The sequence below is a fragment of the Leishmania braziliensis genome, chromosome 33 (genome assembly GCF_000002845.2).
Source record: "Leishmania braziliensis MHOM/BR/75/M2904 complete genome, chromosome 33".
NCBI lineage: Eukaryota > Euglenozoa > Kinetoplastea > Trypanosomatida > Trypanosomatidae > Leishmania > Leishmania braziliensis.
Genome location: NC_009325.2, coordinates 88,908 through 101,887, shown reverse-complemented (window position 1 = coordinate 101,887; position 12,980 = coordinate 88,908). Strand labels below are relative to the sequence as shown.

Here is a 12,980-nt window from a genome sequence, read left to right as displayed (position 1 = left end):
GGGGGATTTTTTTTTTTTTTTTTTTTTTTTTTTTTTTTTTTTTTTTTTTTTTTTTTTTTTTTTTTTTTTTTTTTTTTTTTTTTTTTTTTTTTTTTTTTTTTTTTTTTTTTTTTTTTTTTTTTTTTTTTTTTTTTTTTTTTTTTTTTTTTTTGGANNTGGTGAAATGTAGGGAGCTTAGGTAGGGTGTGAATGTGTCGTATGTTGTGACTGTGTGATGTATTTAATAATGAGGAAGTTATAAGAGGGGGAAGTATACGGTATAGATAGGTTAGAGATGTTATTGGTGGGGAAGGAGTAGAAGGTATGCAGGGAGATAAGTAGCGTGATGAAAAGGAGAGGAGTCTGGAATAGGGGCGGGGCGACAGAGAAGAGAGGTAGGTGGTAGAGATTGAGACTGGAGTTAGGTCGGGATAGGTGAGATATGTTTGAGAAATTAAGTGGAAGAATGATTGTGGATGCTAGTATTAATGCTCGTGAGAAGATAGAGACTAGTTGGGGTTGGGGAATATATGATGGTGCAGTAGTAGGTGGGAAGAGTGCTATTTTTCTGGACGACTGAGGTGTAAGTTAGGGAGAGGGAGAGAATTGTAGGTAGCGGGGCTCATGGGAAAAAGGCATTGTGGACTTTAAAAACATAAATTGTGCCCCGAATATGAATACTCTACTAACCAATATTGTGAAAAATAACACATAGATACACCATAGATCACTCAGATACAGAGGCTTCAACATACCTCATAATACCAATATTATTGCTACGCCAATGTCTTTTCCGTAATCGTAGGAACAAAGATAACAACCTCCTCACCTATCATCACAGACCTCTTACTTTATAACAACAATATACAAATATCAAAGAGCACTACTTATATATATATATATATCTGCTCAGCATAGAAACAGCTTCATGGTACTACTATGATACTCGCACTGCTGCTGCCGAGCTGCATGATTACAATGCGTCTTCCACCTAACGACCGTCGATGATTACATGCGATGCAAGTGAATACTATACTACACCGATATCCGAGGATGATGCTCTGCGTGTGTGTGTGTGTGTGTGTGTGTGTGTGTGTGCTGATGTGCTGATGTGCTGTTCCTGCTGCTGCCTGCACCTTCCGGGCAGGATGACGCCCTTGCGGCCTTGGCGACTGTGTCCAATCGGTGGTGCGAGATGCGCGCGTGCTGTCGCTGCTGTGTGCGTGTGTTGTGGCTGAGCGCGCGTGTGATGACATACAGAGTGTGCGGACACGCCTATCGCGTAGCTGCCGGCTGTGCGCGCCCGACCAACTACTGTATTTCATGGGTGAACAATCTCTGATGTGCGCTGCGCTTCTGGGTGTGGTTGCGCGCGCGCGTGGTGCGCGTGGGTGGCGACGGTGATGCTGACAAATCAATACTCACTCTGACGTGTGCGTGGCGGTGGACCGCTGCGCGCTGTGCGGATACAAGGATAACATGCACTACCAGCTGATGGTCGGCGGCTGCTGTGTGGGAGGAAGGGTGTGTGTTGTTGTCTTGCTGAACGCGTTTGATCATCTTCAGAAAAAAGAAATTGAGTTATAAAGTATTGTTTTTCGATGATGTTTTATGTGAAGATGAGTTATTCGACGAATGGTGGGAATCGGGTTTTGCTGAGGTTTTTCTGGTGGAACCCGACGTTACTTCTGGGGAAACTTTAATTGTGAAAACTGGAGGTGTAGGGGAAATTGTGAATGCAGGAGAAAAATGGTGTAGTTGTTAGCAGCGCTTACTTCTGTACAAAAGGTGAGTGGAGTGTTTATGCTAAATTTCAGGTTTCCCTGGGAGAGCTTGACGGAGGCGAAGGCGGTTCTCTATGGAGTTCTGTGGCCCACTGTTCTTCGATTTCTTCTCTGCCGTCTCTCTTTTCTCAGTCCCGTTCTCATTATAGCGCTGTGCGTAAGAGGTTGCGTTAAAGGGCATATCTCCGTCTCTCTCTCGCTCTCGGTTTTCTTCATTATTTTTTTTTGTTTACATTCTTGGTGTTGCCACGATTCGAGGAAGACATTAATGCAGCTGCGCGGATCTTTCACTTGCCCTTAGCCCCCCGTGCTTCTGTTTTTACTCTCTGGAAAGCACTTCCAGAGTGAGAAGGAAGGCAACAGTTGCATGTCTCTTTATTTCTTAGAGGCGAACACCCACGTTCCAGTGACTATTGAGTCGATGCCAACGACTTCCACCGACGTCTCCCCGACGAAACAGCCCTGCCAGGAAAAGCCGATAATACAGGGTAATGCTGAGCTTCCACCACTTTTGGTTGCTGCTGACTCACCCTTAGTTACGCCGAAGCAGCGCGCCTCGGCGCCGGAGTTACCGACATCCCTCGACGACGATGAGGAGGAGTACTTTTCGCAGCCGCCGTCGAGCACACTGTTTTTTTCGAAGAAGAACCTTGTTGTCGGAATTCCCATTGTTCTCACACCACTGCTCTATGGTTACAACCTCGGATTTGTTGGTCCGTACTCCACAATTTATGAATATGCGTCCGACTGCCAGCTGTATAAAACGGAAAAGTCATGCGAGACGCTGACTGCGACGAAGTGCCGGTGGTTCAACGCATCGACGTACACAGGCAACACGACGTACGGTGAGGTGTGCGGGTGGTCCGACAAGACGACGTGCTTCTTAAAGTACAGCGACGAGGCGAGCTGCTTGTCAGATTCTGTATGCAAGTGGAGCTACTCTACCAACACCTGCAGCAACCAGGTTGGCTTCTCCTCGCTCCAGAGTGGCGTTTTTGCTGGGTCTTTGGTCATTGGATCCACGGTTGGCGCACTGATGGGCGGGTACCTGACTAAGCGTCTTGACTACCGAAAGAGCTTCTTGATTATTGGAATTATCAGCATAATTGGCAATGCTCTGACGCATCTGGCAACAGGATTGTTTCACTACTGGGTGTTGTTTGTTGCGCGTATCGTGCTTGGCTTTCCTCTGGGTTGGCAGTCCATCGCGTCCCCCCACTACACGGACAAGTTTGCCCCCGCTGATCATGCCAAGACACTCGGCACGCTGTTCCAGGTTTCGGTCTCGACAGGCATTTTTATCACTTCGTTCTTCGGTCTGGTGCTCGGCAACACGATTCACTACAATACGAACCGCAATGCCAACACCATGGGCCGGATGCAAGTCCTCGTCACCGCTTCTACGGTCTTATCAATTTTTGTGCTTTTCCTGCCACTTATCACGAAGGACGGCTACAGCAAGAGCAAGAGAGCGGACTACGAGGAGGAAAAGGATGAGGATGCTTCTAGGAAGGCGACGGAGAAGTACACCATGATGCAGATGATTGGACCCATCCTGAACGGCGTGGCGATGGGGTGCGTGGCACAGCTGACCGGCATCAACGCGAACATGAACTTCGCCCCTACTATCATGTCGAATCTTGGGCTGCAACCTCTGGTTGGCAACATCATTGTCATGGCGTGGAACATGCTGGCAACGTTCTGCGTGATTCCGCTCTCGAGGAGGTTCTCTATGCGGACGCTGTTCCTCTTCTGCGGTTTTGTCGGCTCTCTGTGCTGCGTCTTCCTCGGCGGCATTCCGGTGTACCCTGGCGTAACGAAGTCTGACGAGGCAGTGAGCGGCATTGCCATTACTGGGATTGCCATCTTCATTGCTCTTTACGAGATGGGCGTGGGCCCATGCTTCTACGTTCTCGCAGTGGATGTCTTCCCTGAGTCGTTCCGGCCGATCGGCTCGTCGATCACGGTGGGTGTGATGTTCATTTTCAATCTGATCATCAACATTTGCTACCCAATAGCGACGGAGGGCATCTCTGGTGGTCCGTCAGGGAACCAGAACAGGGGCCAGGCTGTCGCGTTCATCTTCTTTGGCTGCATCGGCGTCGTGGCTTGTGTCATCGAGTATTTCTTCCTGCAGCCATGGGGGGAGCCAGGGGCTAAGATGGCGGATAACTTTGACGGAGTGGCTATACGGGAGGGCGACACGACTGAGGTAGCCTAGTAGCATTGTGCTTGATGGGCGTACGCCTGTACCGAGTTTTGGTTACTCTGCTTATGCGCGTGCGTGTTGTGAGCTCCTTGCGTGCTTCGACATTCAAGACGAAAGGCAAGAGTGCTCTTTTTCTACTCCGCTGTGTTGTGCACTGGAGCCAAGACACGACAGACTCGCTGCATAGTACAGCGTGTTTTCTTCTCCAAAAGTTAAGGCTCTTTTCTCTTTCGTTAGTCGTGAGCACACGAACAGTAAAGGGGCGAGCTGCACACCGCACTTCTTAGTGCTTTCGTTCCCCTCTTTCTGCTTGGGGCGGTATTCTCGCTTCGAGTGATTTGTATACATCTCTTTCCGGGGAGGGCGTTTCACTTGTTTCAGCTTTCTCTCCTTGTCCCTCTTTCCTTCGCTTCTGACCCCCTCTATTTTTTTTTTTCTGCCGCCCCCCCCCCCTCTTTGTGGTTGTGGCAACCAGATGTTTAACGCCGCTACTGCTGCTACTTTGAAGTCAACAACTGCGGGGACCTCTTATGCGGTGGTTGAAGCTGACTTTCAGAGGAGTCGTTGTCGTGCGCGTGTGCTCATTTTCAAACGATCATCTTCCTCTGAGCCGGCTTGTAGATTGTCTTGCTCCAACTCCATGTGTCGAGGGCAGCAGTCGCGGGCGGGGCACGAATTCGTTCACCGTTCTTCTCTCTTTCGTTGTTTCTCTTTTTGTCTTATCCCTCTTCCCCTCTGCTGTCGCTTTTTCATCACTCCACTCCCTTTTCGCTACTTCGGTAGGCTCTCCGCTTTTCTTTTTTTGTTGTTGTTTTGATTTGCTGGTTTGCGCTGTGCACTTCTTCCCACTGAGCTGTGCTGCCACCAGTGTTGTTGTGCGCACACGTATGACTGTAATGGTCCTTCCGTCACACAGTACGAGCGACGTGATCAGTGCGGGAGAGGAGCAATAATAAAGTTCCCCTTCTCCCTTTGTTTTACTCTGCCCTCACCCTCTCGGTGTTTTGAGGGCCTCAAAAGTGTCTACCTCATTCCACCCACGCAGGCGCCCTCGCACGCTGTGTGCAAAGAAAACTGCAGGATATGGAGATGACACCAATATTCAGAAGTCAATACAGTAGTCAAGAGGGGATTATGATCGAGTGAGTCGCGTGATCACCTTCCGCAACCTCCTTCATTCTTCAGCGCAAACACCAGAAAAAAGAAACATTTCCACCACCAGCGGCCGCTCTCTCGCACGTACATATATGTATATGTATATGTATGTGTATATGTATGTATGTGTATATATTTGTACTTCTTTGAGCTATCGGGAACTCCACACGTACCCGAACGCGCAGAAAGGAAAGAAAACTCTTTCAAAAAACTCTACTTCGTGGAGTACCTTGGTGCGTGTGTTTTGCTTTGCCTTTTTCCTTTTCCTCGAACTCGTTTGTCTCTATTAGACCCGTTAACGTGTGTGAGTGTGCGTGTGTGCATGCGGTATATGCCGGGTCGTATTGCCGTCTCCGTTTTTTCTTTATGTTTTCTTTGCTGGCCTGTCTGTCTGCCTGTCTACTTGTCTGCCTGTCGCTTTCCCTTTTTTTCTTTCAAAACCCGTTTTTCGATCATTCAGAATCTCATGTATGCACAGCAGCAACACATATACCTCTGCATGTATGTACTCGTATGACTATGCCGATGTAGATGTCTTCAACACGATCTTCTCCCCTCTCTAGGTTATTACCTTCTTCCACATCTCTCTTTTAAACTCTCTGCCTCGCTTCGCCTCTGGCACCCTCGTTTTCACGCACAACACATTTGCATGCGTGTCATGGTCTCATTCGTCTGTTCGTCTCGGTGCATGCCAGCACGCCAGCCAAAGCATGCGTTTTGTGCATAAAAGGTGTGCCCAGTGCGGCGTGTGTGGTGGCCCCATGAAGGGTTCCGCCCTTTTGTGCGGGTTACTCCCATTGCCATGCATTTCGTGTTTTTCTTCTCTTCCCTTTCACTTTCGTTATGAGCGATTCGAGGACATTTCAGGCAAGGGTGGACGAGGATTCGGTATGCACCCGCACGCATGCACCCACCCACCCACCCACACACACACACACATGCACAAAAAGTGAAAAGATCAACAGCAATCACGAAGACTCATATGCATATATATGTATGTATGTGTGTATATGTGTGTAAGCTCATTTTGCAACTTCAGCTCTGATCTTCGTACAAACACGTACACCCAAACGGATGAAGGAAGACGCCGTTTCTTCAGGCCTGCACTTTGGTGTGTTGTGTGTGTGCTACTGCCCTCAGGTGTCACTTTTTTTCGTTGCATTTGTGGTGATGGTGCCCACATTGGTCCTCCCCTTGTGCTTCACTTCATGTTGCTGTTTCCTGAGACAGAGAGATGCAGCACCACGGAGTAGTGTGCATGTGTGTGTGTGTGTGTTCGTTTGTTTTCACCTCCTTTATCTTTAATAGTTGGTACTTTTCTTATTTTGCTTCATCAGTAACTCTTCCTTCTATCCCTAAGAGGGACTCTCTTTGATTTTGTTCTCCTTTGCGCTCGCGCATATCCACCTCGCTGATCCTCATTTGATCCCCCTGGAAGGCTATGTTTTGGACAAACGGCGCGTTCTCGGCGCCTTTGTTTACTCGCTTCTTTCGCTCTTGCCATCTCGCCGTCTCACTCTCTGCTGCGACCGCGGTGCTGTCCTTTACCAGACGTAGTAGGACGGTGCGCCCTGGTCAGTGAATGCCGACGCCTAACTCTCGCTCTTCCTCTTCTCCTTCCTAAACTAGTAAGTGAGGTCCTCAGTCTCTGCGAAATACTTATGATATACATAACTCTATCATAACAGATTCCATTGCTCTCGTTCTGCTCCATCCCTTTCACACTGGAGGGACTATGCCAGTTAAGAGTACTCTGCATGGGGCTATGGTCTTCATGGTGCAGGCGGGACCCCGTTTCTGCTGAGCCCCAATGGGCTCATATCGTAAAAGCAGCAGCGCAGGAGTCCTTCATGTATGCCCAAGAGTGGCGTTAGTGGAGCCCAGACACAATTATACTGGTCACCGATCGTGCCTCATACGCTTTGAAGAGCGAGGAAAAGGCGGAGGCCCTACGGACGTGGAGATACTGACTGCGAACGATGCACTTACCGCGTTGCTGAGGGCGAGAAAACGGGTGCCCGAGGAGTGCGTTCATCGTCTCGAGGACTCCTTCCACAGCACCCGCCTCGAGGTCGTTCTCAGCAGATTCATGGAGACCGCCTGCGCCCGCTACAAGGAGAAGAACCGGATGCTGGCTTGGGACGAGTTATGGCAGGTTTGGGAGTGCATGTATTATGAAACCCTTGGGGGGCTCTATCGCGAAGTGACCCCCCCTTCCCCCCGTACACAGATACGGAAGGGGATCCGGAGTTGCTCCCCCGAAAGGCTTCCTCCGCGCTCAACCAGCTGAATGCAGGCAAGGCGTCAACGCACGATGGACACAACCTGTGCCAGCTCATTCTCCAGGTGGCATCAAAAGTTAAGTGGATAGGTGCATGACAGACTGTGGGGCAAGCCATCACGACTCCCCCCGCGGCGAATGGCTCCTAGTTTCAATCCTTCCACGGCATACCCGCCGAGGCCACGGAGAATGGGATGGCGCGACAAGCTGTTCCCATACCCTAGTCCCCAGAGAGAGAGGTTAGCGCGGTACACGTGCCTATCACACATCGTGATGAGAGGAGCAGACCTCCACCCCCTGGAGGTCGTGGCGAGGGCAAGCCTCCCGCTGAACGTGGTACCTCTGCTCGGCAGGCACTCCGCAAAGTTTGTGCCACTTGGCGATCCCACGGTTCTCTACGCCAGGGAGGGACTGCCGGTTGCATGTCGTCTGAGGGCTAGTTCATCGATGTGTGCTTCTTGTTGTGGAGGAAGAACGAGTCGCGACCTTAATGGACGAGTCACTACTGGCGCTGCGCCGTACTAGCTGTGCAGCGATGGGAGTGAGGCAGCAGGATGGAGGACTGTGAGAACCGTTTCTCACGTACTCGCACGGCCTGCCCACCTAACAGTGCCCGCTGACCATGTCGGAGGAAGACACCGCCGCACTCAAGAGAGCCGATATCACAGAATACCGCAGCCCCAGCAGTTACGTGGTCGGCTCCACCCTCTCTGTGGTGGGAGAGAAAGGGGGTCCAATCAGGAGATGATTTATCTCATGTGTTCACGAGAGGTGAGCCAGTGACTCACCGCACAAAGGGTGCAGGGTGGACGTCCAGCTAAGCTTCTCGTCTTGGAACGTCCTGTGCGACGCTGGTGAGATGACGAACCTAAAAGCGTTTCTTTTCCTGGTGCCCATGCCTAAGGAGGTAAGCCCTCAATCCGTGCTCTGTGTCGCTGACGGGGATAGTCCATCAGCTGAAGGCCATGTCAATAAGGTGAAGCGTGAGCCCTGAAGCAGTGCACGTTGCGAGAGCAGCATTGACTGGCCAATTTTCCCACGCCGCGCGGCCTGCTACGGATGTGAAGGTTAATGTGCGGGTGGACGGCGTGCAGCTTGCAGGCGCGTGTCGATCAATGAAGCAGGAAATGGAGTCGGTGATTAAGGCGGGAGACCGATTCAACGTCACTCTCAGCAACGACACAACTGAAGCTGCCACTCCCCGCCACCGTATGCGCTTGCAGTGGTCGGTTACGACCACAAGGCGAACGCCCTCTGCATTGGGGAAAAGACTATCGGGTAACTGCGCGCGGAATGAGCTTGAAACCTGACAGTGTGTCATATCGACCGCGTCTTAGGATGACTGTGGTTCACAGCTCGAGTACTGCTGATTCTGGTTCACCGATTTTGGTGGCCTCTAAATGGAGCAGGGCAGTCATTCTCTAATAAGTGGGATGGTTTGCTACACGGCATATTGCTGACGGCGCTGTTGGTGAGTGTCTCGGATGAGCTGAGCGAACCGTCTTAGTGGTCCATAGCGAATACATCACGGGACGCATCATGCCGATGGCGACAGTCGGCGTGGTGTAGGTTCACTGCACCGACGCGATGTTGAGCGTATGGGGTGCCGCGTGCGTGAGCCAGGAGACCTAGAAAGTCATCACTACAGGTGCCCATTGGAAACACGGTCCGCCGACGGTAGCGATGCAGCGTAGCGCCGAGTGGTACGCAGTACATTGGAGGCCTTTTTCTTCTCTGAAGCTCTGGTTGCCTTTCCTGTGAATCACTCTCTCTCCAATGCTTTTAATTATTTATTTGCAAGGGCCGCTCATGCAGTCATGCAGTCGGCATGGAGCACCACGACTCGCTTCTCATACTTGACCTACGGCCCGTTACATGAAGTCCATCGAAAACTCCGCAGAAGGGGCGAGCAGTCATTCCGTATGCCCAAAGTAAAGGGGGTACAACTGGGGACACGGGGAGGTAAGACTGGACGCTGGAAGGTCGGGACGGCTCCACCCTCTTGTCCGTCCATAGGCACGGCATATACGCGCATCGATGCGCTTGTATCACAGACGAGCACTATTCTTTCCGATGTGGCCTCGGAGTACGTAGTGCAATCGCATTCACAGGCCAGAGGTCGGATCGATCGAGACGAATACTCTGACGCCATAATGACCTCGGTGTAGCTTTCTCTTCCTTCATCGATTTCTCCCTCCACACCTCTCTCGCACTGGCGATGAGGAGGGAGTGTATAAGTGTGCCTGTAAATCTGCGTGTGTCCGCCCCACTTATGTTTTGTGGCGTTCAATATGTTCGTTTTTTTTTTTTCGTAGGAGCAGCCCTTGCTGTCTGTGAGTCTCCCTCCGCGTCTCGCTTTATCTATACGTTCCCAAAGGAATCGCTTGCTAAGCGCAAGAGCAGTGCAGCTGCACCAGCAACAACAGAGCTTACCTTTAGACCCCTCACCTCTTCTGCATCTTAAACAGACAGACAATACACGATCAAGTAGAAAATGCACCTCTGTGGTGAAAACCAGCAAGGCTTTATGCTTGCGTGTGCTCTGCCATCCTTATCGAAACAGCACTATGGAAGGAAGGAGCTTGTGTGGTGCGCGTGGTGCGCGTGGGTGGCGACGGTGATGCTGACAAATCAATACTCACTCTGACGTGTGCGTGGCGGTGGACCGCTGCGCGCTGTGCGGATACAAGGATAACATGCACTACCAGCTGATGGTCGCCGGCTGCTGTGTGGGGGGAGGGGTGGCCGTCTGTCGACCATCCCCCGCTAGCAAAGTGCCTCTCTTCTGCGCCGCGTTCTCAGCGGACGTGGCTTCGGCGACCACGAGGGTTGTGTCTCGCGCTGGCGGTGGGTGCGTGCCCGCATCTCATGCTGGGGCACTGCATTGACACCCGGTGCGACTCGGTGACGACCTGCGGGGGCACTAGAAATGAAATGCGCGTTGCGGGGACGTACACCAGTTTGGTGTCTGCGCACTAGGGCTGATGCACCGTGTTGGCGCCAGAGCCCCCCAGCCAGCGATGGCCCACTCACGCCTGCTTTGCTTGGTTGCCGAGCTCCTGCAGTTGCGAGCGAACAGGGGGTCGCTGTCCAGCGCCCATCACTGACGTGCGGTCCTGAGGCTCTCCCTTGGGCCCCCTTTAACCTGCTCGGATTTGTGCGCTCTGTCTTGTGGTGTCCTCCTCGTGTTTTCTCACCTGAGTGGCGAACCGCGTCGCACCTGCGCCCTGGTGATGCACCGCTGCAGGCCCAATGCCGAAAGGCCAGGGAAGGCGTGCTGCCGCGCCCAAGGCAGAAGGAACGCTCGCTTGGCCCTCTTTGCCCATTTTGCTCGACGTCGCTTAGCCGACAGACACTGTACGCTGTGATGACCGGATGAGTTACTGTTTGCACATTTACCGAGCCTTCGTGGCCCGTGAGCGACTGTGTCACTTCTAAGAACACCAGCTGATGCGTGCGTACTGCGGCTGGCGCCGTGCGTGTGGGCGTGTCGATGGCGGCACTGCTGCTGCCGAGCTGCATGATTACAATGCGTCTTCCACCTAACGACCGTCGATGATTACATGCGATGCAAGTGAATACTATACTACACCGATATCCGAGGATGATGCTCTGCGTGTGTGTGTGTGTGTGTGTGTGTGTGTGCTGATGTGCTGATGTGCTGTTCCTGCTGCTGCCTGCACCTTCCGGGCAGGATGACGCCCTTGCGGCCTTGGCGACTGTGTCCAATCGGTGGTGCGAGATGCGCGCGTGCTGTCGCTGCTGTGTGCGTGTGTTGTGGCTGAGCGCGCGTGTGATGACATACAGAGTGTGCGGACACGCCTATCGCGTAGCTGCCGGCTGTGCGCGCCCGACCAACTACTGTATTTCATGGGTGAACAATCTCTGATGTGCGCTGCGCTTCTGGGTGTGGTTGCGCGCGCGCGTGGTGCGCGTGGGTGGCGACGGTGATGCTGACAAATCAATACTCACTCTGACGTGTGCGTGGCGGTGGACCGCTGCGCGCTGTGCGGATACAAGGATAACATGCACTACCAGCTGATGGTCGCCGGCTGCTGTGTGGGGGGAGGGGTGGCCGTCTGTCGACCATCCCCCGCTAGCAAAGTGCCTCTCTTCTGCGCCGCGTTCTCAGCGGACGTGGCTTCGGCGACCACGAGGGTTGTGTCTCGCGCTGGCGGTGGGTGCGTGCCCGCATCTCATGCTGGGGCACTGCATTGACACCCGGTGCGACTCGGTGACGACCTGCGGGGGCACTAGAAATGAAATGCGCGTTGCGGGGACGTACACCAGTTTGGTGTCTGCGCACTAGGGCTGATGCACCGTGTTGGCGCCAGAGCCCCCCAGCCAGCGATGGCCCACTCACGCCTGCTTTGCTTGGTTGCCGAGCTCCTGCAGTTGCGAGCGAACAGGGGGTCGCTGTCCAGCGCCCATCACTGACGTGCGGTCCTGAGGCTCTCCCTTGGGCCCCCTTTAACCTGCTCGGATTTGTGCGCTCTGTCTTGTGGTGTCCTCCTCGTGTTTTCTCACCTGAGTGGCGAACCGCGTCGCACCTGCGCCCTGGTGATGCACCGCTGCAGGCCCAATGCCGAAAGGCCAGGGAAGGCGTGCTGCCGCGCCCAAGGCAGAAGGAACGCTCGCTTGGCCCTCTTTGCCCATTTTGCTCGACGTCGCTTAGCCGACAGACACTGTACGCTGTGATGACCGGATGAGTTACTGTTTGCACATTTACCGAGCCTTCGTGGCCCGTGAGCGACTGTGTCACTTCTAAGAACACCAGCTGATGCGTGCGTACTGCGGCTGGCGCCGTGCGTGTGGGCGTGTCGATGGCGGCACTGCTGCTGCCGAGCTGCATGATTACAATGCGTCTTCCACCTAACGACCGTCGATGATTACATGCGATGCAAGTGAATACTATACTACACCGATATCCGAGGATGATGCTCTGCGTGTGTGTGTGTGTGTGTGTGTGTGTGTGTGTGTGTGTGCTGATGTGCTGATGTGCTGTTCCTGCTGCTGCCTGCACCTTCCGGGCAGGATGACGCCCTTGCGGCCTTGGCGACTGTGTCCAATCGGTGGTGCGAGATGCGCGCGTGCTGTCGCTGCTGTGTGCGTGTGTTGTGGCTGAGCGCGCGTGTGATGACATACAGAGTGTGCGGACACGCCTATCGCGTAGCTGCCGGCTGTGCGCGCCCGACCAACTACTGTATTTCATGGGTGAACAATCTCTGATGTGCGCTGCGCTTCTGGGTGTGGTTGCGCGCGCGCGTGGTGCGCGTGGGTGGCGACGGTGATGCTGACAAATCAATACTCACTCTGACGTGTGCGTGGCGGTGGACCGCTGCGCGCTGTGCGGATACAAGGATAACATGCACTACCAGCTGATGGTCGCCGGCTGCTGTGTGGGGGGAGGGGTGGCCGTCTGTCGACCATCCCCCGCTAGCAAAGTGCCTCTCTTCTGCGCCGCGTTCTCAGCGGACGTGGCTTCGGCGACCACGAGGGTTGTGTCTCGCGCTGGCGGTGGGTGCGTGCCCGCATCTCATGCTGGGGCACTGCATGACACCCGTGGCGTCGG

The 12,980-nt window shown here is 53.3% G+C and overlaps 1 protein-coding gene across 1 annotated transcript; it reads left to right on the top strand.

Annotated features, from left to right (window-relative positions):
* Positions 1-2,130: 2,130 nt before the first annotated feature.
* On the top strand, positions 2,131-3,984 carry LBRM_33_0290 (putative glucose transporter/membrane transporter D2; the record flags this gene model as incomplete). The annotated part of the gene is made up of 1 exon (XM_001567749.1): positions 2,131-3,984. The coding sequence occupies one exon, from the start codon at positions 2,131-2,133 to the stop codon at positions 3,982-3,984; it is 1,854 nt and encodes a 617-aa protein (XP_001567799.1).
* Between the last annotated feature and the right edge of the window lie 8,996 nt (positions 3,985-12,980).